This window comes from Topomyia yanbarensis, chromosome 3 (assembly GCF_030247195.1).
Source record: "Topomyia yanbarensis strain Yona2022 chromosome 3, ASM3024719v1, whole genome shotgun sequence".
Taxonomy (NCBI): domain Eukaryota; kingdom Metazoa; phylum Arthropoda; class Insecta; order Diptera; family Culicidae; genus Topomyia; species Topomyia yanbarensis.
Window position 1 is genome coordinate 321,276,565 of NC_080672.1, and position 23,273 is coordinate 321,299,837.

General features: G+C 39.3%; 1 protein-coding gene across 2 annotated transcripts in view; it reads left to right on the forward strand.

The window, feature by feature from the left end:
* The window catches only part of LOC131690368 (5-formyltetrahydrofolate cyclo-ligase), a 37,968-nt gene extending 23,850 nt beyond the window's left edge, over positions 1-14,118 (forward strand). For both annotated transcript variants that reach the window (XM_058976082.1, XM_058976083.1), the window contains exons 2-5: positions 11,181-11,309; positions 11,387-11,500; positions 12,111-12,258; positions 13,818-14,118. In XM_058976082.1, the coding sequence (XP_058832065.1) occupies positions 11,181-11,309; positions 11,387-11,500; positions 12,111-12,258; positions 13,818-14,074 (648 nt within the window). In that variant the 3' untranslated portion in view covers positions 14,075-14,118. The remainder of the gene's footprint in view (positions 1-11,180; positions 11,310-11,386; positions 11,501-12,110; positions 12,259-13,817) is intronic.
* The last annotated feature ends 9,155 nt before the right edge of the window (positions 14,119-23,273 follow it).

The window sequence follows — 23,273 nt, forward strand, 5'->3', positions numbered from 1 at the left end:
TTTTGTCGCTTCCAATTATCGGATCGCTTTGAACATATCCGGGCTCTCATGTATCGCTTCACTTTTATGACTTTCGACATCTCGATCAGCTGTTTGTTGGTAAATCGATCTTCATCTTTGTGATCATCCTCCTTACTGTACGGCGAAAATAGATTCATGTTGTGGGGAAAACCTTTCGATGGTGACCTCCATCTTCTCCGGGCACCTTTCAGGTGGTGCAGCTGAGCCTTTTATCTTGGTTATACCAACTTTGTAGGTGTCTCCTAAGGAAATTCGCGTTGGCTTTGTGGCAATGCTTTCTTGTTCAGCTTGACTGCTTTGTTGAGAGCGGTTCTGAGCCGTGGAGCGCACCTTTGGGGTCATTTGGTCCGTCTTCTCTCGCGTTTTCGTTTCCGTCCATGTCGTCATCGGCACTGCATTCATCTTGCTCATCGTCGGATGTTCTTATTTGTTGTTTGTGCTTACGGGTCGCTATTGTAAATCCTTCTTCATCGGTATTAGATTCCTTGTTGGTGGTGTAGGTTGTTGGTTTAATATTCAACACCATGAGGTGATTTGCATGTGAAAGTCAAGTAAGAGGGAATAGGTTTTGTAGGACGCATTCTCACCACACAAACGCCGTTGTGGAGTCTTGGGAAGAAGTTCCTCCAAGTACCCTCCTTAACACTACTCACTTCTCCGTAGTTTGACATGATTTGTTTGATAGTGGAGGAACTAGTACGTGGTGCCAGGTCATGTATATTTATTTCAATACTGTCAACATATATATATATATATATATATACGTTGGGATACTGTATAAAATGTCATTACATTCGATGACGTGTTTCATGTTGTTCTGGGAATGATTCTGCTTGACTAATGTTTTTTAACATAATCAGTACCGCATGACGTAAATGGTGGAATTGCACCGCATAAAGTACCGAAAGCTACGTTGAACTTCAAGTTCACCTTCAACATTTGCTCCACTTCACGAATTGATGGTCTTACCGGACATTTCGAGTAGTCAACAGCAACACAGTTTGCCCGCACCGTCATATACTTTTGCTTTGCATTGTCACTCATTTTTTGTTCACGTTTCACACACTAGGTAGAAGGAATCAATTTTTGCCTTTGCAAATAGACCAAGCGTCGGGTAAATTTGATTACTTGCCCTGCTATAGCAGCGGAGCGATTTCTAGCTTCTGAACTGAGCGAGATGAGAAACCGAAGTGATCTCCGACTTCTTCTCCAAGCGCGGAGGCAACTTAAACGTAGCTCGATAATCGTCGTATTGCACCCGGGGACCGTTTCTCGGTTTCCCATCCCTTGGTATGGTCGCAATACACGCCCTTGTTAGTAGTGCCGTAAATTCATTCGCATTTAGGTTGAAGAGGATACCCTCAAATTCAAGTTCCTCGACGGACACCTTCCTGTGAAAGATCGGTGTTTTCCAACTTCACTCGTTTATATATCTCCCACATATTCAAACCGTGTCCTGTTATCAATGCTATACCAGATCGCTTGGAGGTCGCTGTGGATATATCCTCGCACACTTTTCAGTCCATCTTTCCGGTTACTCCAAGGCTACAAAAATTGACATCGATAATGGATTCTCGGCTCTCCCTGCGGTAAGTGCCGATGGTACCATTATTTGTAAGATCTATATTTAGCTTTGCTAGAGCATTCTTGATCGCTGATGGCCAGGCAAAGTCCTTTTGATTCCAGCGTCTATCTCGAAAATTTCGCATGTTTCTGGTTCATGGAATATTTAAGAATTAAAGTCTCTTCGGCTTCTTGGAAAACGTCTTATTCGATTTTCACAAGCTTAGTCTTAAATGGAAGGTTTAATAGCAGATTTTGATCTGGTCAAGTTCAAATCGCACATATGGCTGCGGAAATACGGTATGAACGATCCCATATGAAATCTTTAAATGTCCATGTCAAAAACTTTTCGGTAAAGCTCATGTATATTGAATATTGAACCACATATAAATCGCCAGGAGTCTGATTTGAATTCAGATTGTTTCCGTATCGAAATTATTTTCGAATGCAACGATCGATTCTGTCTCTACCGACTGTTGCGTTTAAAATGGAATCGATTCAGAAGTCGGTCAGTATTAGCCTTTCCATGAGATATTTGTTTGATAATACACTGGCGGGTCCTTCCTTCTGCGACCAGCAAACGTTTCATTTGATGTTGGACTGGATTGACGGATTCATTTAAACTTCATATTTACCCGAGAATGGTCAAAATAAAAATTATCATGGGATGGTAATTTCTAAAACTACCATAATAGTTTTCAGTGACGAAAAGCAAAACTCTATGGAAGCTGTTGTTGTTCTATAAAACGTTAAAAATTTCTGAATTTTGCTTATTTTAAAAAAAATTATTTGCCCCCTGATTTTTTTCAGTGATTTTGAAGGGGGGGGGGGGGTGACATAATTTTTAAAAAAGATTTGTAATGGCCTAACTATAAAAAATTAAACAATAAAAATTAAGTTTCCAACAAATGATTTTAGTTAGAGCAATAAGGCTTTGAAAAAAATAAAGCTTTTCACTCTCAACCTATAATGTAAATTAACACATTATTCCAATCCCCTTGTGTACGTAACGAAATACGAATAATATTTGATTGAGAGGAAATAAAAGACATACAACTAACAGTTTATGAACCAACTCGATCTGGGTACATTAAGGAAATGCCTCTCAACTATTTTGAAGTGCTCTTAACGAAAAATAAGATTTTCCAACTACACTCTAGCAAGCACCAATTTAGGAAATATACAGTTTATCGCTGCATCAATATTCCACCACAGTCGACTGATAACTGAAGCTGCATAGACGAAAAAACTCCCACACCAGAGGCGGACTGCTGTCAACCGCAAATTGTTATCTCATCATTATGGAAGCAATTTTTTCGCTTTGCTCCCAGCGACCAAATGAACGACCGAACGAACGAACGATGCATGCAGCTCAGAACTGCACCGGTGAAGCTACTGCTCGATAGAATACCTCCACCCCGCCGGGGTCACATAAGCATTTATATGAAATAGTTGTTGCAGATCATTGAATTCTATTTAGGGAACGACGGGTCGCACTGAATGTTGTCATAGCAAGCGAGAACGACCCACCCACATAGATAAAGTTGCCGGTGCACTTTGGCCAGACTGTTGTTGCTACTGTTCGGTACAAAGATAGATGCCGTTCCGTAGACGTGGGACTTTCCTTAGCAGGAGTGCGTCGTTGCACAATTCATTTTCACTTTAGTTTCGTATTCACGAAACAGAGTCGGGTGTTATGTGCGAAAGTGTCCTTCGAAGATGAATGTTGGTTACGTGATAAGTCGTACGAAAATATTTCTTTTCGCTCTGAAAGCTGCTGTTTTTTGTTGTTTGGAGCAACTAGCGCAAACGCCACGCACGATTTCCCCATTAAGATAATGCATCAAAACTAAAACTAAAAAGGCACAAATCTCTTACTACACACAAGAAATTCGAGCTAATTTATTCTGATTCCTGTTATGAGACATTTCTTATATATCACTACTGCTTATTCACTAGTTTACAGATCTCATGCGACCCGATTAGAGATGGGGTTTTGAGTGCAGCTCGAACAAAAACTCAAATAAAAACGCTTTTAATCCACCTAACAGTGTGATGAGACATTTCTTATAACTTTTATCACTCTCTTCGTATATTATATCGTTTGAGAAAATTTAGAACTTGATGCTTCGCGATGTTTTTGATAACACATACTACATGGGATAGTGGCAGGACTCAGAGAATCGCTCAAATCAGCTTAGGACAACATCAGTGCTAGAAATCTCAAACCAAATCAATGGGAAAGCGAAAAAATGGCCCATAAAATAGACATACCAACGAATTATTGCTAATGTTCTGTTAATAAAATATCTAAATTCCTCAATCAATGCATTGTGGTGGGAAAACTGAATTTTCCTAAAGGGGTTATGTGCATTGTACTGAGCCAAAAAAAATCGAATTTTTTTTGAATCGATCTGAAGTTTATACTTTACTCAAATTTCCAACGCGACTGAGAACTAAAAAATCAACGCTTTTTCTTGAAAAAAGCGATACTAGCAGTGACACCATTCAAAGACAATCAACAGTGAATATTTCCAGACTTGGTTTTATTTCCTATTTAAGAACTATTGTGTTTTTTACATCCTAGATTGCATGATTCAGTGATCGAAACCCAAAACTTCATGAAGTATTTGAAATTATTAAATTAAAATTTGTGTTTGCTATTGAAATTGACAAAATGATAGTATATATAGTATATAGCCCCTTTGGCGAGTGTTTACTTTTTCGGTCCCACCTATCAGCATTGAAGTATCGCCCTTACGTTTTTTTACAATACGAATTTTACAATTGGTGGGGGTTTGGTGAAAATCGATCTTACTGTCCAAACGGCATAATTCCGGAACCGTAATTTTTGTAGTTTGAAAATTATGCAGAATAAGTTTTTCAGAAAATAATAGCAGAGTTCGTGTCTTTAGCGAATTTGTTGAGACTTTATTGTAGTCATGAATATTAACCTGTGAAAATTCACCATAAATACTTCTTGGACGATATACCGTCAAAATTATTTTATCAAATGTTGCGCTGTTTAACGTTTGTAAAACTCTTCGAAGATACTAAACCGCCGAAATCGGCGGTTTCAAAATGATGTTATCTTGACCTTAAATTACTGTTTTTGAACATTTGACCTACACATATAATTTGTCATACAAAAAAAATCAAATGCTCATCAAAATCGATCAGGACCTGCCAGAGTCGAATGGAAATCGTCATTTTTCATCAATTTCTCTCTACATTCGGAAAGTGTTATACTCGTTATTAATCATATTATGTTTTCGTCTCAACTAGAAACATTCCCAAAATAAAAACCTGTTTTAATCCACCTAGTGGTGCAATTGTGCTTTTCTCATTTGTTCAGACTACGATTCCATGGCTGGTTATGTTCAATACAATGGTGGAAATGAATGTTACATGTACAGTACGATTTGCACATACGTACAATGGATCGACAGCCACGATCTTGAGATACTATGTGATACTGAAACATCGCTTGAAACCAGCGGCGGATCATGGAGAAAGATCCGGAGGTCCAGGTCCTGCCGAACATTTTCAACTTGTTAAGAAAGTTTTAATTTTAAAGTAGCAACCCCTCACTGAGAAAGGCAAAAATGTACTAAAGTCCAAAAAAGTCAATTTTTGTCATACATCTGAATGTTTCATGCATTTTAAAATCATTTGACATCAAAAATACAAATTTGATTTTGAAAATTTTTCATTTCAGTTTATATGGGAATTTGCTGTGTGATTGCACTCTTCAACTCGTAACTCCGGAACCGGAAGTCCAATCAATAAAAAAAAAATCAATTGCAGCCGATGGGAAGATTGTACCTTTCATTTGAGACTAACTTTGTGCAAATCGATCCAGCCATCTCTGATTAACAGAGGTCATATTTTTTCCACATACACACATACATACACAGAAATTTTCCAATCTCGACGAACTCAGTCGATTGGCACTCGGCCCTCCGGGTCGGGATTAGATTGACGACTTTTAGAGTGAATGAGAAAGGCAAAAACATTTTTAGCAAATGTTGAAAGTTATGCATTTTTTTGGTGAGCAGTTCTATGTTTCATAGACATTAAATCAATTTTAACTTCACTTCCTATTAAATAAAGACCCTTATGACAGTACATCTCTACAAAAACGAGATCAATTTGAAAATAAATCTGAGGATTATGATTGATTACAGAACTCTGGAATTTTCTATTGGAATGTTTTCAGGCAGGAATTTGATATTTGAAACAACGGGAACGTTTTCCCAACACTTTGCTTACCAGAGCGAGGCCGTGGACTTTATATCTCTCCTAATGTTCCTTGGGCTGTGGTCCTGCTTCCGTGGTTGGGTTTTCTTTCTTAGAAGGACGTCTGGAGTTTTAGAACTTTGAAACTTAATTTATTCAGAAAATATTTACAAAAGTTATCTTAAAGCTACATGTTGCCCGCGCGATTCATATATCGCTACCGGAAAATTTGTTCCTTTTAGTCCTTAAGTTTTTCCCTATTCTCCTGAGATACGGTGTAGATTTCCTATGGCCTTAGAAGGGCGCAATTCCTATTTGTTTACTTATATATTTGGCCCTGCCTCTTCGAGACTGACGTAGGGTGTTGAGCCCATTTTCGCCATGTTTCTATTACCACCCTACCCATTTGAAGCCGTTGGTTATCTTTGTTCAACGCATTGAGTCAAATGGTAGCGCAACAATAGGGGCACTCGATTCGAGTTCTCGTTGCGCTCAAACACGAGAATTTCACTGTTTTCAGCGCATTTGTGTTATTATATTGGTTCTTAACAACGAAGCAAAGCTGTTGATGTCAATTTTTTGGCATTCCATTGATTGTAGGCCGAGAAATTAATGAATTAGTGAAGCACCCTGCTTAGTATGGTGAAAATAGGCACTTTACCCTATGTAACCACAATACTGATTCCTGCTATTCAATCCTAGTCCAGTCCCGCAAGGGCTCACAAAATATGCGGTTACATTTGTACCGCTTTCTAAGATTTTATTACTATCCTAACCGCAGAGTAAGTGAGAAGGAAAAACCCAAAGCTAGCTAATCGGACTGCGTATGACACGCTTATGTATATTAGGCGCGAGAGGTTGGTAAATAGACAGTGATCCCTTTTTCTGTGTTCTTTTCATTTCATTTTCGGGATTTTAAGATCAACATCAACCTTTCCTACGCGTAGCAGTGATGCATTTCTTATGCACTGCTGACATTGTATAATTAACTCATTTGCGCGGCAACAATATGGATGCTATTAAACAACTGTGAAATCAAGACCAATAGATCAGTTACATATCAGGACCCCATTCCGACAATTTATCAAAAGTCCTCATGATGTTTACAACAACAGGATATCAATGTACGGATCAGATAATTGTTATTGTAATATTGAATTAAATCAGTCTGCATCAATAAATTTTCAACTTCAATCCAATTTTTTTTGTGGATGCGGTGGGGGGGGGGGGGGGGGGGGTGGGGCACTGCAATTTTTCTAACTCATGACCATCGAATCGATCTGAAACATATCGGAAAATGAAAAGCGAAATAAATAACTCCAAGCAACGGCGTTGCCAAGAGAAGATTTTGGGGTTTAACACCATACAACTATGATGTTAAACCCCAAAACCTTATCTTGGCAACTTGGCATACAACTATGGTGTTAAACCCCAAAACCTTCTCTTGGCAACGCCGTTGCTTGGAGTTATTTATTTCGCTTTTCATTTTCCGATATGTTTCAGATCGATCCGATGGTCATGAGTTAGAAAAATTGCAGTCAGAAGGTTCGCACAAATGAACATTTTTGCACTGATAAGTTATCAAGTTCCTTCCAGACAACTTGGAAGTGTTCGGTGATTATTTCTAGCGGTTGTAGATAGAAAAATGAAATACAAAATTCGTTTTATCGAAATAATGTTTAGCTTATTTCAATGGATTATTACTATATTGAACAATATATAGGCGACACAAGGTAATCCACAAACAACAAGCCATAACTTTTAAAGCTTTCAAAATAGATATTTGAAGTCTTTAGTAAAGTTATTCGCAAAAGTAAGAGCTACAAATTTGCTGAAGGCATCATTTCGATATAATCACTTCCAACAAAATTTGTGAAAATATCTCACTCATAGGGGGATTAATCAGCAAAAGCACAATACCAAAAGAAAGGGCATATTGCCTCCATTAATTTCACCGAAGATACTATTGACCTAAAATAAGCCGTTTTGGCTTTAAAAATAGATTCATGTTTCTAGCAATGGGAAATGATAAAAATCTTTCGTCCGCATTTAATGTTAAATATCTCTTTTGATAATGGTCCGATTTCAACAATCTATACCTTGTTCGAAAGGTATTTGTTAAAGCTGTCTAAAAACATATAAACTGTTAATCTATATTGTCAATTTCGGCAGATAATCTAAAAAAAAACTGCAAAAAGCGCCATTTTTACCCATTCAAACATTCATATCTTGGAAACTAAACATCAGAATCAAAAACAAATTAATAGCGTTCTTACTGTTTTTTAGTTCTTTCATTTAAAATTGGTTTGGATAAGATCGGTTCAGCCATTGCTGAGAAACACGAATGAGAATTTGTCCGTTACATACACACACACACACACACGCAGACACACACACAGACATTGTCCCAAATCGTCGAGCTAAGTCGTTTGGTATATAAGACTCGGCCCTCCGGGCCTCGGAAAAAATCTTGAAAGTTTGAGCGAATTCTATACATTTCTTTTATAAGAAATGTAAAAAGGAGTTTTAACGAAATATTTACCATAATCCCTATACAATAAAATATATGTCATGAAAATCGGTGATTTTGCGAAAAATTCAAGGATCACTTGATATGGCTTTACTCTATTTAAAATGTAATAAAATAATTTGGAACTGTCATTCTAACGCATTCGTGCCTATCGTCCAAGTAACATTTGCAGTTTTATAACACACTACACTGCCCATATCGCATATTTGTACCATTTTAATGGCATTTTCTATCATTATGGGACTGATTTGCGATCATAGGCAGTACAAGTGTAATCTAAGTTTTAACCGTTACGTGTCCAACAAAAACACATTTAACAGGCGAACAAGAGTACCCGGGTACCCACAAATTGAAATACTCGTAACTATGGCTTCCTTTACCCCATTTGGACACTTTTAGATGTTTTGGATTCAGGAACTCGTCTACTTTTTGATTTTGTAAAATTTTGTAAAAGTGAACCGGATGAATGGGACTGGTAATCCGGATTTTCCGGAGTAATGTTCCAGTACTAGGATACAAATGATTTGTAAATTTTAATGTTGCCCTAACAATATTAATATCAAAACTCTTTAAACTGTCTCGAAGGTCTGTTATTTATTGTATTTATTGTATAGTATCCCAGTACCAGAACATGCTTCCGGAAATCCGGATTCCCGGGAACCGAATGAAGTAACCCGATTCATCCACACAAAGTATAAAAGTAGATGAATTCCTGAATTCAAAAAAAAACCCAAGAATATCAAAATCGGTTGTAAATTACCTTAATTATTGGCATTTCAGTTTTGTGGGTACCCAGGTACGTGGCCACGTCGGCCTGTTACGTAGTAAAAAAATTCAGGAGCCCGTCCTCACCCCCCCCCCCCCCCTCCTTACTATATAAACAATATTATTAACCCAAAAACTTGACTTAGTGAAGTTCTAAGATTTCACAAAGTTTCAATTTCCAGCTATGGATAAAACATGGGAATTTCATTATTTGAAACCTTAAAAGGTACCCGGGTACCGTGTCGGACACATAACGGTTAAGAGTGACTTCAAGAGTCCCATCAATCCAGAAATGTTGCTTGGGCAAATAAACGTATTGATAAAAGATGTTCTACTGACTGTCAAGCATATCTATATATATAAAAGTCAATGTTTGTATGTATATGATTTATGGACTCCCAAACGGTTTAACCGATTGCCGTAAAAATTTGTACATAGTAGGCATATGTTCTGGAGCGTGTTTGTGTGCTGTTGGACGGGGATTATCTGCCCACCAGATGGCGCTTCGGAGCAAATTGTGTTTTTCTTCTATTTCGTTGAAAGTCGCAGCAACGCGCGATGGGTATTAGCTACACCCAAAATCCGTCGGGTATGTTTCTATTACTTTTGGGTAAGATTCTATTGTCTTTTCGGTAACAGACCACGCAATTGCGCATTGCGGTATTAAACTCATATTCCCGCAAAGGTAGTAAACGGTGGAATGACGAATTTCGGTTGCTGTTTATGTATGCGCATCACACAATCAAACACTTTTTTCAGTATGTGGCAACCTCGGCTCTGTTCGGATGTAGGATAATTCGATCGATTGCTACGATAGTATTAGTACCGAGTCAAACCAACCGGAGTCCTGGCGGACCTCTGATCAAATTCAGGCTGGAATCTGGCTTAATGTTGGCAGAAACCAGCCAGAATTACGGATTTTTTACTGGGTAGGTTGGATAGTGGAATAAAAAGTTTAGGCGGTTTCCGGATCCGGCCTAGCTGCCAGTCCCCAAATCCGGATCTCCCGGATCCAGACCAGTGCCCAGATCCGAACCGGTTCCCGGTTCTGGACCAGTACCCGGATCCGGACCAGTACCCGGATCTAGCCCATCCCCTTTCCCCCTTACCAAGTCCGGACCTGAACCAGACCCAGACCTGGTGCTTAGATCCAGACAAGTGTCTGGATCCGGACCCTCGGTTCGGATACGTGAATCCAAACCATAGGTCTTGCTTCCCGTACATGACGGGAAGGACTGTTCATATACCCCCGAAATACCCCACCACTATTCCGAGTCGTTTTTTTTCTGACTGTGTTTTGAAGCTAGCCGAGTGTGAGCCGATCTTCAAATACGGAATGTGTCGTGTAGAGAAAATCGAATCTCGTCTTTGTCCACATAGTGTTCACTTCACTTGATGCGCAATACAATGACAAGCGAAGTGCTACACACTTCCAGACAATCCGACGCGATAATATTTATTGAATAAGAATTGATGAAACATGAGTGCGACGCAGAGAAGATTTGAATGTGTTGGTATTGCAGTTTGAAGAATTTTTTGTTGTGACCGTTTTAGCATGAAACGTCTTGCTATTCAGTGCAATTTTTTCTTATTACCGTAAAGGTATTACGGGGTTTGGGTGTAGTAACATATAAGAAGGGCTCAGTGCAAGAACGGCCCAAGTCAAAAATATCAAAAGTGGAATTATCATAAGTTATTGCATGTTGTTGAACTTTCGAAGATTTGTTCGAATGCTAAAGAATATTTTTATTCAAATAAATACCTTCCAATTAAGTTTTGTTGGTCAGAATTCGGTGTCATTATATTCATTACGTATTAACATACAATAATTTGTGATTAACTTACTTTTGATATTTTTGGGACTTGAGCCGTTCCTGCACTGCCCTTCATATATACTACGGATTTTAGATGAAATATAAAAACTATCAAGTTATTAACATAAGAGAAACTAACAAAGCGAATCTCTCGTTGTTACTGTCGTCTTATTGAAAATTGTCCATAGCATTTTGGTTTAATACACAAAACACAGTGCAATCCATCATTTAACCCACTTTCATTCCAGATTGGAAACATTATCATGAGCAACTTCAGAAACCCAGCCAAAGCGGCACAGCGACAGAAACTGATGGACGTCCTCGCTTCAATGAATACTGCATCCAGGACAGCTCAATCCGAGTTCATTACCCAGAAGGTAAAACAGCATTGGAACAAATATGCATTACTGTTGTGAACCCCCCCCCCCCTTCATTTATTATTTATTTCGATTAGATTCTACAGCTTCCATTCTTCGAACGCTGCCGAAGGATCAGCATTTATTTGAGCACCGAAGGGGAGGTTTCCACCGTTCCGTTGCTGAAAGAGCTGTTTCGGCAAAACAAGGAGGTAAGAGAAAAATGTTGCTATGGTATCAGTGATTTAAATCAATTTCCAGGAATATTATTCTTTTTTGTCGTAGTATAAAAATCTCTTACTATAAAAGGAATAACTTGCAACGGCGATAGAGCAAACACGAAAAGACCCAAACTCTTGATGGCAAGTTTACAAGTGCTGTCCAAAGAAATTGAATTTCGAAGAAATTGTAAACTATTAAACATTCATACACAGAAGAGAAAAACATAGATTACACGGGTCAATATTTGGCAGCAGGTCATAATAAACGACGCACCTCTAACAATCATTCACAGATAGAAAGCACTTCACTATTTTGTCTGCCCATCAAACCATTAATCAGTTTTAGAGCACCCTAATCACTAACCCATTTAACCATCCTCAACCCCGATTAAGACATTTCCACCCGAACGTGAGGAGCATATAATTATTCATGAGTCATTTACCCTGACCCCACTTCGAGTTAACATTCCAACTCTCAACCTTGGGCTGCGCTGCGACATTCCTTTCCGGATCCACACTTCTGGATTCTGATGCAGGCAACCCAGACCGTCACTTTCCATTGACCCAGGCAACCAACCGTCAATCTGTTTCCTTCCCACAGGTTTTCGTTCCGACGTACAACCGGACAGCAATGCGGATGGTAAAGCTCAATGACATGGCCGACTACGACAGTCTGCCGAAAACCAGCTGGAATATTAAACAACCGGACTTTGCGGATGCCACCCGGGAGGACTGTCTGGCAGCAACAGGTGAGTGATATTTCTCGCAATCATGCGGATCAGTCGGCAAAACCTGGACATTGTTTGACCCGGCTAACCGGGGTAGGAAGGAGCTCAGGTTGTCTTCTTGGAATTTCAACTATCCCTTCGATTATTCTAGGAAAGTAGTTTAATTTTAGCCATGTGGGTTGCTGATTGTGCTGCGTCGAATTAAGTTTCATATGGGTGGATAGAGTGGCAGAAAAACTCTTAACTCATGTGGGTTTCACAGATGCTATAATTGTTTGAATCTTCATCGAGACCGCAGGACAAAAGAATCACTTGAATATTGTAATCGTGCTAACACAAGTACAATGCGCCTAATGGTTATGCAATATGTACAAATGTACTGTTTTTGCATCTATACTATAGTATCAGCAGCTATGCACAAGAACGGCTCAATAACAGCAAGTTTCAATATCATAACAAAATTGTAACGAATTAATATGCTTTATTATAATTTTAATTCCTTTTTCCGGAGTTATAATTGTACATCCATTGCACATTAGAGTGGGACATGGTTATATGAAAAAAATAAAATTTGGCTCCGAGTAACTTTTTGGGTCCCATTTAGCTCCCAGAACAACTCTGCAAATTTTTAGCTCGATCGGTGAAACTATATTTTTGCGCCCACGGTTTAAAGTTTATGTGGGATTTCGTATGGGAAAATTGTCTTTTGCAAATTAATTCTTCCAAGAGTCGCCCATTATCTTCTAAAAATAAACAGATGTCTGATTTTTATAGGAAATTTGTCAAGGAAACAATGTCTAGAAGACTGCAAATCGATCTGATGCTTGTGGAAAAAGTTATTAAGCAAAAACCGATGGATGCCCTGAAGATTGATGAAAATTTCTCTTTTCATAGCATCACTGCTTCTGACGGTTTTATTATATACAAAATTTTTAACTTTCTCTTATTATGTACAAAAGAAGCCTCAATTTATCCCTCGAAACCTTGCGAAGTGGCCAAATAGTATAGATAAACGATTTAGACACATTAAGAGAGGATTAAAACAAAATAGCGTATAATTGGACAACCAATAGCAGTGGTGCTAGGAAAAATGAATATTTTGTCAATCGTCAGAGCATCAATCGGTTTCTGCTTAATAACTTTTTTCTCAAGCGTCAGATCGTTTCGTAGTTTTCGAGATTTTGTTTCTTTGTTAAATTTCCTATAAAAGCCACATAACGATTTATTTTTAGGAAGCAATGGGCGACTCCTGGAGAAATTATTTTGTAAAAGTTAATTTTGCCATACAAAATCCCATGTAAACTTTAAACTGTGGGCGCAAAAATATAGTTTCACCGATCGAGTTAAGAATTTGCACAGTTGTTCTAGGACCCAAATGGTACCTAAAAAGTTGCTTGGAGCTGGAAGCTAATTTTTGTCCCACCCTACTGTGCAGTGCAACGTTCTAGGGTGGAAAAAGCAAGTGCAACGTTCTAGGGTTAATTGGACCCCTATTTAACTTTACTGCTTATTCTGCATTTTTCTTCACCTCTTTTCTTCGTCAATCAATAAAAGTCTCTGTTTCTGTTGTATCATTACAGTTGGACTCGATCTGATCATTCTGCCCGGTGTCGCTTTCACGCGTAGCGGCGCTCGTCTCGGTCACGGCGGAGGATACTACGATCGTTATCTGCGTGAGTACTTTGGTAAATTCCCAGCAGAAGGAGCGAACAAAAAAACTTACCTCGTTGGAGTGGCATTCCGGGAGCAAATAATCCCCGAAGGCACTCTGCCAACCGATGAACATGACTTCCCGCTGGATATGGTCATCTTCCCGGACGGACCAGAAAACCTCTAATACTGGACATGGATTTCTTTTCACAATAAAATAATTCGTCAGAAGTTCTTCAGCTTTATTCGTTATTCATCCGACTCACAATCGCGCTAGTTCGAAGTTAGTTAACCTTAGCACTAAGTATTTACAATAATTGCTACTGGTCGCGTAGCTTCTCTGTTTATCGTAGCTTACAAAACTAGATGACTAAATCACAACAAGGCTATCGCTATTCCATCCTTTTACTTCTCTCAAAACCGTGGATTTCAGTGTTCGTATTTTTAATCGTCCTTGAAAAGTTCTGGTAACCCCTTAGAAAAAATGCGTCTCTCTTGCAGCCAATTTACATTGTTAGGAACAATTTTTGACCTAGCAAGAGAAAAATGCAAAGGATACTAATCTTTTCATAATTGTTTTGCACTTGACTCCACTCGATGAAACAGATATCAGGAGAAAGAAAAACTTTTGTAATTGAATTAAAGGGATTGAATACTTGCGACCCTCATCGCTCGCTGTCTGCGAGTTTTTGCTTGAAAAGAAACGAACTTTGTCTCATTTGAGGGAGTCCTTTTTTCGTGGTATTCGCAAAGGCGTTGAGTACTTCAATCAACTTACTTGAATCACTGACACAGAAAATGCAGATAAGGTCGGTTGATTACCATTTTTTACGGTGACAAGCAAAGAAAAGCATTCGATACCGATGGAGTGCGTCACGTAGCGAAAACTGATGTCGTCAGGGCAAGGAATATAATTAATTCCTTGGAGTGATTTTCCGCAGTGGCAAACCGAAGCGCAATCATTGTGACATCAACCAGCACAACTGAAAGCTGTTTGTTTTTTTTTGGTCGTAAGCTACGCCAAAATCTTTCTTCGATCAACCGTCCCGGTTAGTCCTTGAATATCCATCCACGGAAAAAAGAGGTATCCAAATTGATTAATCATCATTCTTACTAGGTGAACTTTTCTCTACTGATGACGTGAAAACGATATTGGCATTTTCTTGCGTTTTTTGTGAACATTTTTTCACTACTCCATCTTAAATGCGACCTAGAAACGGTTTTTTTTCCTTCTACAGCGTGTTTAACGGATTTATTCCTAGTAGGAAATTGGATTTGTTGGCAGTGGATGCTTTATTTCGGAGTTTCTTCGGTTTGAAATTGAACATGCCATTTCGAGATGCTATAAATAGGTCCTTTTAGATATTTCTTTTGGTAGTACGCTGTTGCATTACGTACATTTTTGGATTTTATTTCACATTTTAAGATATTCAATCATCGTGGCAAAATGAAAAGAATTTTAATCTGAACAATTTACGTACAAATTAGAAAACTTTGAATCTTTGCAGTGTTCATAACATTTCTGAATTCAAGAAACAAAAAGATTTCTATACAGGGTGACCATATCAGGCGAGTAAAAAACCCAGAAGATTCTAAAGGGAATCTCTGTTACCTCTGAGTCCGGCATGCAGAATTCTGCCAGAATATCTCTAACACGCGATTCTTGCTACATCGGTTTCAGTGAAGGTTTCAAGCTGTTGGTTAAGAAATCTGCAATCCTCAATAGAGATGTTTAATTTGGTAAAAATAAGTAGATGTCCTTACGAGCATAGTCATATTGTTTTAGAACTGTTGCAACATTGATATGCCCTTTTCAGATTTAGTTTTAAACCATCTTCATATTGATATAGTTTTAGTGTGTAGCTATAAGCTAACAGGAAGTGGAGAGTTCCACCATATTCATTCTCGTACAGATGTTCACGCAGTACGGTTCAGAGAATAAAGTTACCAGTGATATTGCGTTTTGAATAAGAGAATAAAACATGGTGTCAGAAGCTGTCGTGAGCTTCTAATGTTTTCCGGTGTCATAAGGTGAAATCACGGAAATTTTAGTTTGGAGCGATACAGTAAAATCGTGTTTGAACGTGTCGAGTCGCACCGGCGACCATTTTGAATTAAGTGTAAAACGATTGGTGTACGGAATTCCTTATCAACATGGATCCGAACCAATTTCGGATGTTCTTGGAGTATCAAAACAATATAATAACACTATTGATGAATACGGTGAATGCAGCAGCACAACAGCGGTCACAACCAGAGCAGCACCCGAGCATCTCCCCAGTTACTATTCCAGTGCCTCAGCCTTTGAGTTTTTTAACAGGAATTGGTGCAACTATGTTAACGCTATGGGAATTAACAAATGGCCACAAGCAGACAACGCCAGGAAAGTGAGTGTTTTACTCTGAGTCATCGGAGAGCAAGCCAGAAGAAAATTTTTTAATTTCGAGTTAACTGCAGAGCAACAAGAGAATCCAGAGGCTGCGCGCAGCTATAAAAGCAAAAGTCGTGGTAAAAAGAATCGATTTTTTTTCTGCCGTTCAATGCTCCGACGAAAACATGGACGACTTCACATCTCGCTTAAAAGGACTTGCCAAAGTGTTAAAGCTAGGGGAACTGGATTTAGAACTGATTGTATACAAGATAATTACATCAAACGAATGACATCATCTTCGTACCAAAATGTTGACAATGAGCCTGGACAAAGCGGTCGATTTGTGTCGGACAGAGGAAATAGCATCTAGGAGGTCGCAAGAGCTGGGCGTTCTTCCTACTACGTCAGAGGTGAATAAGGTCGTCAAGGGAAAGCAAGGATCGAAACGATGTAAGTTTTGTAGAGACTATCACAAATTTTCAAAGGGAACCTGTCCTGCATTGGGAAAGCGTTGCCATCGTTGCAAAAAGAAGAACCATTTTGAGAAGATGTGCAAGGTTGGTGAGAAACATAACGTCCGGAAGTCCAGACGAGTGAAGGAAGTAAAGGAGGAGAAGTCAGAATCCGAATTGACGTCGTCAGACAACGAATCGGGCGAGGAGACGGAGGAAGAGTATGAAATTGGGAAGATATTTGACAACTCGAATTCAGGAGGCAGTGTATTAGCCGAGCTAAACTTGAAATTTGGTGAAAAATGGAAATCTGTGCTTTGCGAAGTGGATACGGGAGCAAACACCAGTCTGTTGGGTCACGCCCATCTGATCAAATTGTCGGGAAAGCCTAATCCACCACTATTGCCTTCTAAGTCAATGGGTCAGAAATATGTCCTCGTTTTGCAAGTGGTGGACGTCGATCATTGTCCACTTCTGTCAGTAAAAGCATCACGCGAGCTAGGGCTCGTCAAGTTCTGCAACTCGGTTACATTTGGTGGAGCGAAATCATCGGCGTCTACAGAAGAACAGCAGGAAGATCTATTTATCGCAAAAATCATGGAAAACCATCAATCCTTGTTCGAAGGTTACGGAAAGTTACCGGGCACAGTATCGCTAGAGATAGACAACAGCATCTCACCGACAATACAAACACCTCGTCGTATACCGATTGCAATGCGTGGTAAGCTAAAGAAGGAACTGAAGAGCCTTGAGAAAGATGGAATCGTGGTCAAAGAAACAGCGCACACAGAATGGGTGAGTAACATTGTATTGATCCAACGTGGGGGTCCAGGTTCGGGGGTGAGAATTTGCCTAGATCCAGTCGTCCTTAACAAAGCATTGAAAAGGCCACATCTACAATTTGTGACTTTGGACGAGATTCTTCCAGAGCTGGGGAAAGCAAAAGTTTTTTCCACAGTGGATGCGAAAAAAGGATTCTGGCAGGTAGTACTTGACGAGCCAAGCAGCAAACTAACTACCGTTTGGACACCGTTCGGTCGATATCGGTGGACTCGTCTCCCATTTGCCATTGCCTCGGCCCAAGAAATTTTTCAGCTTAAACTACAAGAAGTTATCCAAGGATTGAAGGGTGTCGAATGTATAGCTGATGATCTGCTTGTATACGGAGTAGGAGAAACGCGGGAAGATGCTCTGATTTCTCACAATGAAAACTTGGAGAAGCTTCTATGTCGATTAGAGGAACATCAAGTGAAGCTCAACAAGTCAAAACTAAACTTGTATGAAAGATCGGCTAAATTTTATGGGCATGTTCTAACGGACCAAGGACTGCAGCCAGATGAAGCGAAAATATCAGCGATTAAGAATTTTCCAAGACCAATAAACCGAAAGGAAGTGCATCGGTTTGTTGGGATGATCACATACCTGGGACGCTTCATTAGAAACCTTAGCAACAATTTATCAAACTTACGCAAACTTATTTCGGAATCCGTGCCTTGGAAGTGGACTTCAGCGGAAGAAAGCGAGTTTAGGAAGGTCAAATCACTGGTCAGCGACCTGAAAGCATTACGTTATTACAACATGAACCAACCGCTGACCATAGAGTGCGACGCAAGCAGCATCGGTCTCGGGGTTGCCGTTTTCCAGAAGGACGGTGTCATAGGATATGCGTCAAGGACCCTTACGGCAACCGAGAGGAATTACGCGCAAATAGAAAAGGAGCTTCTAGCCATACTATTTTCCTGTGTCAGATTCGACCAATTGGTAGTTGGGAATCCAAAAGTAACCGTCAGGACGGATCACAAGCCTCTTCTGAACGTTTTTAAAAAACCCCTTCTATCAGCGCCTCGTCGGTTACAGCACATGTTACTCAATTTACAGTGATACATTTTTATAGAGTACGTCACCGGTAAAGAGAATGTCATAGCGGATGCACTCTCACGTGCCCCATTGTCGATCTCGCAAACGACGGAAGAATACAGAAAGCAAAGCATACTCAAAGTCTTCGAAGAAATCCAGGAGGTTAAATTAAGCAACTTTTTGAAAGTATCCAGTGCAAGAATTGACGAAATTATACGCGAAACCGAAAACGATCAGTCTATCCTGCTGGTTATAGACTTCATTCAGCATGGGTGGCCTGCAACTGTCGGTCGTGTTCCTGATGATACAAAAATTTATTTTGGATTCAAGAACGAGCTGTTTTTTCAAGACGGTTTGGTGTTTCGTAACGACTGTATCGTAGTTCCATATGTGCTTCGCAGAAAATTAATTGGTAATTGTCAAGCCAGTCACAATGGTGTCGAAGCTACACTCAAACTAGCTCGAGCAAATCTCTTTTGGCCCGGAATGTCTTCGCAGATTAAAGATGTTGTTAAGGAATGTAATATTTGCGCTAAATATGCAGCATCCCAGCAAAACCCCAGCATGAAAAGTCACGAAATTCCTATCTATCCTTTTCAACTGGTTTCTATGGATGTCTTCTTTTGCGAACAACAGGGTATGAAGCGAAAATTTTTGATTATGGTGAATCACTATTCGGACTATTTCGAAGCTGAAAGACCTAAGTCCCGAATCTGTAATCGAAATCTGTGAACAAAATTTCGCACGCTACGGTGTTCCACAACGCGTCATAACCGACAACGGAACAAACTTCGTCAATCAAAAGTTTGCAAAGTTCACCACGGATTGGGATTTTGAGCTCGCTACTTCGGCACCACACCACCAGCAAGCCAACGGGAAAGCAGAGTCAGCAGTGAAAATCGCAAAGCATCTCATGAAGAAAGCGGAAGAGAGCGGTGTGAATTTTTGGTATGCATTACTGCATTGGAGGAACATTCCAAATAAAATTGGATCCAGTCCAGCGGCTCGATGGCTATCGCGTTCCACTAGGTGCGGAGTGCCGACCGCAACAGAAAATCTGCTTCCATCCATAGAAGAGGATGTATCTGAAAATTGAAACCAATCGTAAACGGTCAAAGTTACGATATGATCGTAAGTCACGAATCTTACCAGAGCTGCAAGTTAATTCCCCAGTGTATGTGCAGCTTCATCCGGAAACCTCAAAAACTTGGATGAAAGGAACGATATCGGATCGCTTCAATGAACGCTCGTATTTGGTCAACGTAGAAGGAACCGATTATCGCCGCTCGTTGGTTTGGTACACTTGAAGCCGCGTAAGGAACCTGTTACGGTGCCAAGCCACAATTCGCCGTCCTGTCTAGAAAGCATCCGTACAAAGGAAAACAGCAACCAACTCGAACAGCCAGAACTAAATTCAACAGATGATCAAACCGAGCAGGGACAGTCAGTAGCAGCAGTAGAAGAAAAAAGTTTGATGCAGTGTGCGCCTACTGCGATCAGGGTGGCCAGACAGAATTCCTTAATATCGGTAGGGTCACTAAAAGTTTATCGGTAGGCCGGGTTGTTGTCCCAAAAACGTAGTATTGCGAATCTTTTCTTAAATCCACATTGCGAGTGAGAAAAAGTTTCGACGTTTGTTTTTGTTTCGATCGCACTCGTCTGTATCCCATATAGCAAGAACTCGACGAAATACTAGATTATCTCGAGATAGACAATATTGACATAGAATTATAAAATAGTGACAAGACAACACAGATCTCAGACCAAATCCAACCCAAGTAGGATGTGTCCAAAATCAATAAAAATCGATAGTTTTCGGTAGGAATAACAAAATATCGGTAGTTTTGCCTTGGTCGTCTGTGAATCGGTAGAGAGGACCAAAATCGGTAGGACTACCGATAAATCGGTAGATCTGGCCACCCTGACTGCGATGACAGATTACAATTGAGTTCTTGTCGGCCAGTCTCACGAACACCAGGGCAGCTTACTGGTTGAAAACAATCCCATTTACTTTTGCCGTCTTTGTTTACTATTTTCCACCAGCTAGTTAAGTAGTATTTGTGTTATGTGACGTGTACGTACATAAGCCGTAGAAAAGTTTATTCGCAAACAGCTACAGTGCCGCCAGTATCGAAGCCTAAGGGTATTCGGCCTATTACACCGTCACAGATAAACCGTCCCATTACACCGTCACAGATAAACCGTCAAAGAAGAAAAATTCGTATGCCCGTCAAGTACAGCGATTTTGCACTAATGCAATGATATCTTTTAAAGAACAGAGAGGATGTTGCAATATTGATATGCCCTTGTCAGATTTAGTTTTAAACCATCTTCATATTGATATAGTTTTAGTGTGTAGCTATAAGATAGCAGGAAGTGGAGAGTTACACCACAGATAACAGGCGTTTAGGCTAGAACAAAATTTCTTCAAAAACCTGTGTAAACTTTCAAATTTATAAACGTTGGAAATCCGTGTTTCACTATTGCCATCTGCGCAAATGTTTGCTATATGTGTTTGACAGCTGCACTCTAACTGCATTGTATCGATCACTGCGCCACCTACAAACGTTTGCCAAACGTGTTTCAGACGTCTGATTTTTTCGGAATTTCAGTAGCGGGTATTTACACACGATTCAAATCGAGCCTAAACGTCTGTTATCTGTGGTTACACCATATATTGCATTTTGAATAAGAGAATAAAACAAGAACCTCAGTCATTTTTGTTCGATTTTGAAGTAGTATATTTAGATCGTTTCAATACTGAGGTCCCGTTTCAAATATTTCAGCTGAGATATTTTCCCAGTTTTTAAAGCAGAATCAATTCCGTTGCACTGAACAAAATCGTAATATTTTTGCAACGGTATGCGGAATAAAATTTGGACAAAATTCAAAAGGCAATTTTTTTGTAGAAAACCCTTTATTAAATGTTCTCTCTATATGAAAACATTTGTCAGCTTTTTAACTTAATGTAGAAAAAAAATTTGAGCTCATTCGAGAAGCTTTACGACAGTTTGCAGGAACTTTTTGCAAAGGAGTCGAAAAAATTGATGTTGGCATATTTTTAATTTCTTTCTTAATTTTGATTATCATTTTTGTTAGTTTTAGGGCAAAAATTATGAGCATTTACTCTCTGCTTCATATTATCCCCGTAAAATCTCATTTGGAGGCAGTTGTGGTACATTTGGAGGGATATCAGCCTTTTGTACAAAATATATACCATAATCCTCCAATGCGCCAAAATTTTTTTGGCATAATAGCTAAGTGCCAGATTGGGCGTTCGCTGCCATTTTGTTCACATGGTATCTCCTAGTGGGTCGAAATTAAAACTGGATATTTGAAATGAGTGTGCCTAGAGTATGACGTTTAGTATGGTGCTTTGCGCAGGGTTGCTTTTTTGTTTTAATGCTGGAAGCGTTGTCCAAATTTCATTCCGCATACGTTATGCGCACGTTTTTTGTATTCAATTCCGACCGCACAATACACGACTGTTGTAATTAAAACAAAAACGGATTTTCAGAAATTCTTTCGAAAACTTCGAGGAAAATGCGAAATTTGCAAGCCTATTTCAGACAGAGCAGTCAAAAGATATCATCTAAGCGTATCGCCACATACGAGAAGGTAAGGCAACTGACAACCGGATTGGCTATTAGTTGGAGATTTCGGTGGGTGAGGAGATTGAATTATGTTAGAGCAGATTCAATTTGCTTCAAAAAATTTCAATTTGACCAAGATAAAGCACTGGTTGGTTTTAATGTTATCGTAGGTTTGCAAGCATTAGTATTTTATATCAACCAAATTTCTTTGGGTATATTCAGCAGCGTAGTGGTTAATATAGAAGTTTAAAACTGAAATTGAACCGGAAACATCCCCAGCAGAGAATTTGAAATTATTACGAACAGCTTCATTTCTAATTTTAAAACTGGTGAACGGTGCCTTTCTACTTATTGCTTTGTTATATAGCATATTGTAACAAATGGGAACATTAGAGTAAGCTATAACGAAACGTAGCGTGTTTTTACTGAAGACTATATAGTATGCAGCAGTGAAATGAGGCAATAGTTTAGATAGATTAAAATTCAATCGAGAATTATATTGCACACTCTTGAAAAAAAGTTACAAAATTAGGATGAGTTTGCGCTTTATGTCCATTTCTGTTGGTAATAGTAGCACTAATAAAGTAGGTACAATCCTTGTTTCTTGGAGACAATGTTCATAGTTTTAAAAAATATTTTTTTAAATATTTTTTTTTATTCGAAAAAAAAATCATCCCAGACGAATGAATTTACGGCACAAGTTGGATGGGTAAAAACTTCATTCTCCTTCATTGCGGTTATTTCTCTGACATAACCAACCCATCTTTTTTCTGGGAAGTCTAGTGTATATGTATGTACGTGTCAAGCACTGTCACTCACCATTAATGCAGCCACTGTCTGTGATACTAGAGCCATTCAACGTGAAATCAGAACAGGAGCAATTACGAGTCTATTTAAGCCGTTTCGAGCGGAGTCAGTGGAAGAAATTGTTGCTATGGTTCAAGAATATTTCGGAATTGGCGACACACCAAAACCAAGAAGGATACCGATTTCACAAAACTCAACTTTGTTTCTTCCAGAGTTGATTTTCCGAACGAGTACTGTAGCGCTCATTCGGGAATTCAATTTCGACCAGGCAAACCAAGATAATGAAATACCGAGATGCACGGCGGC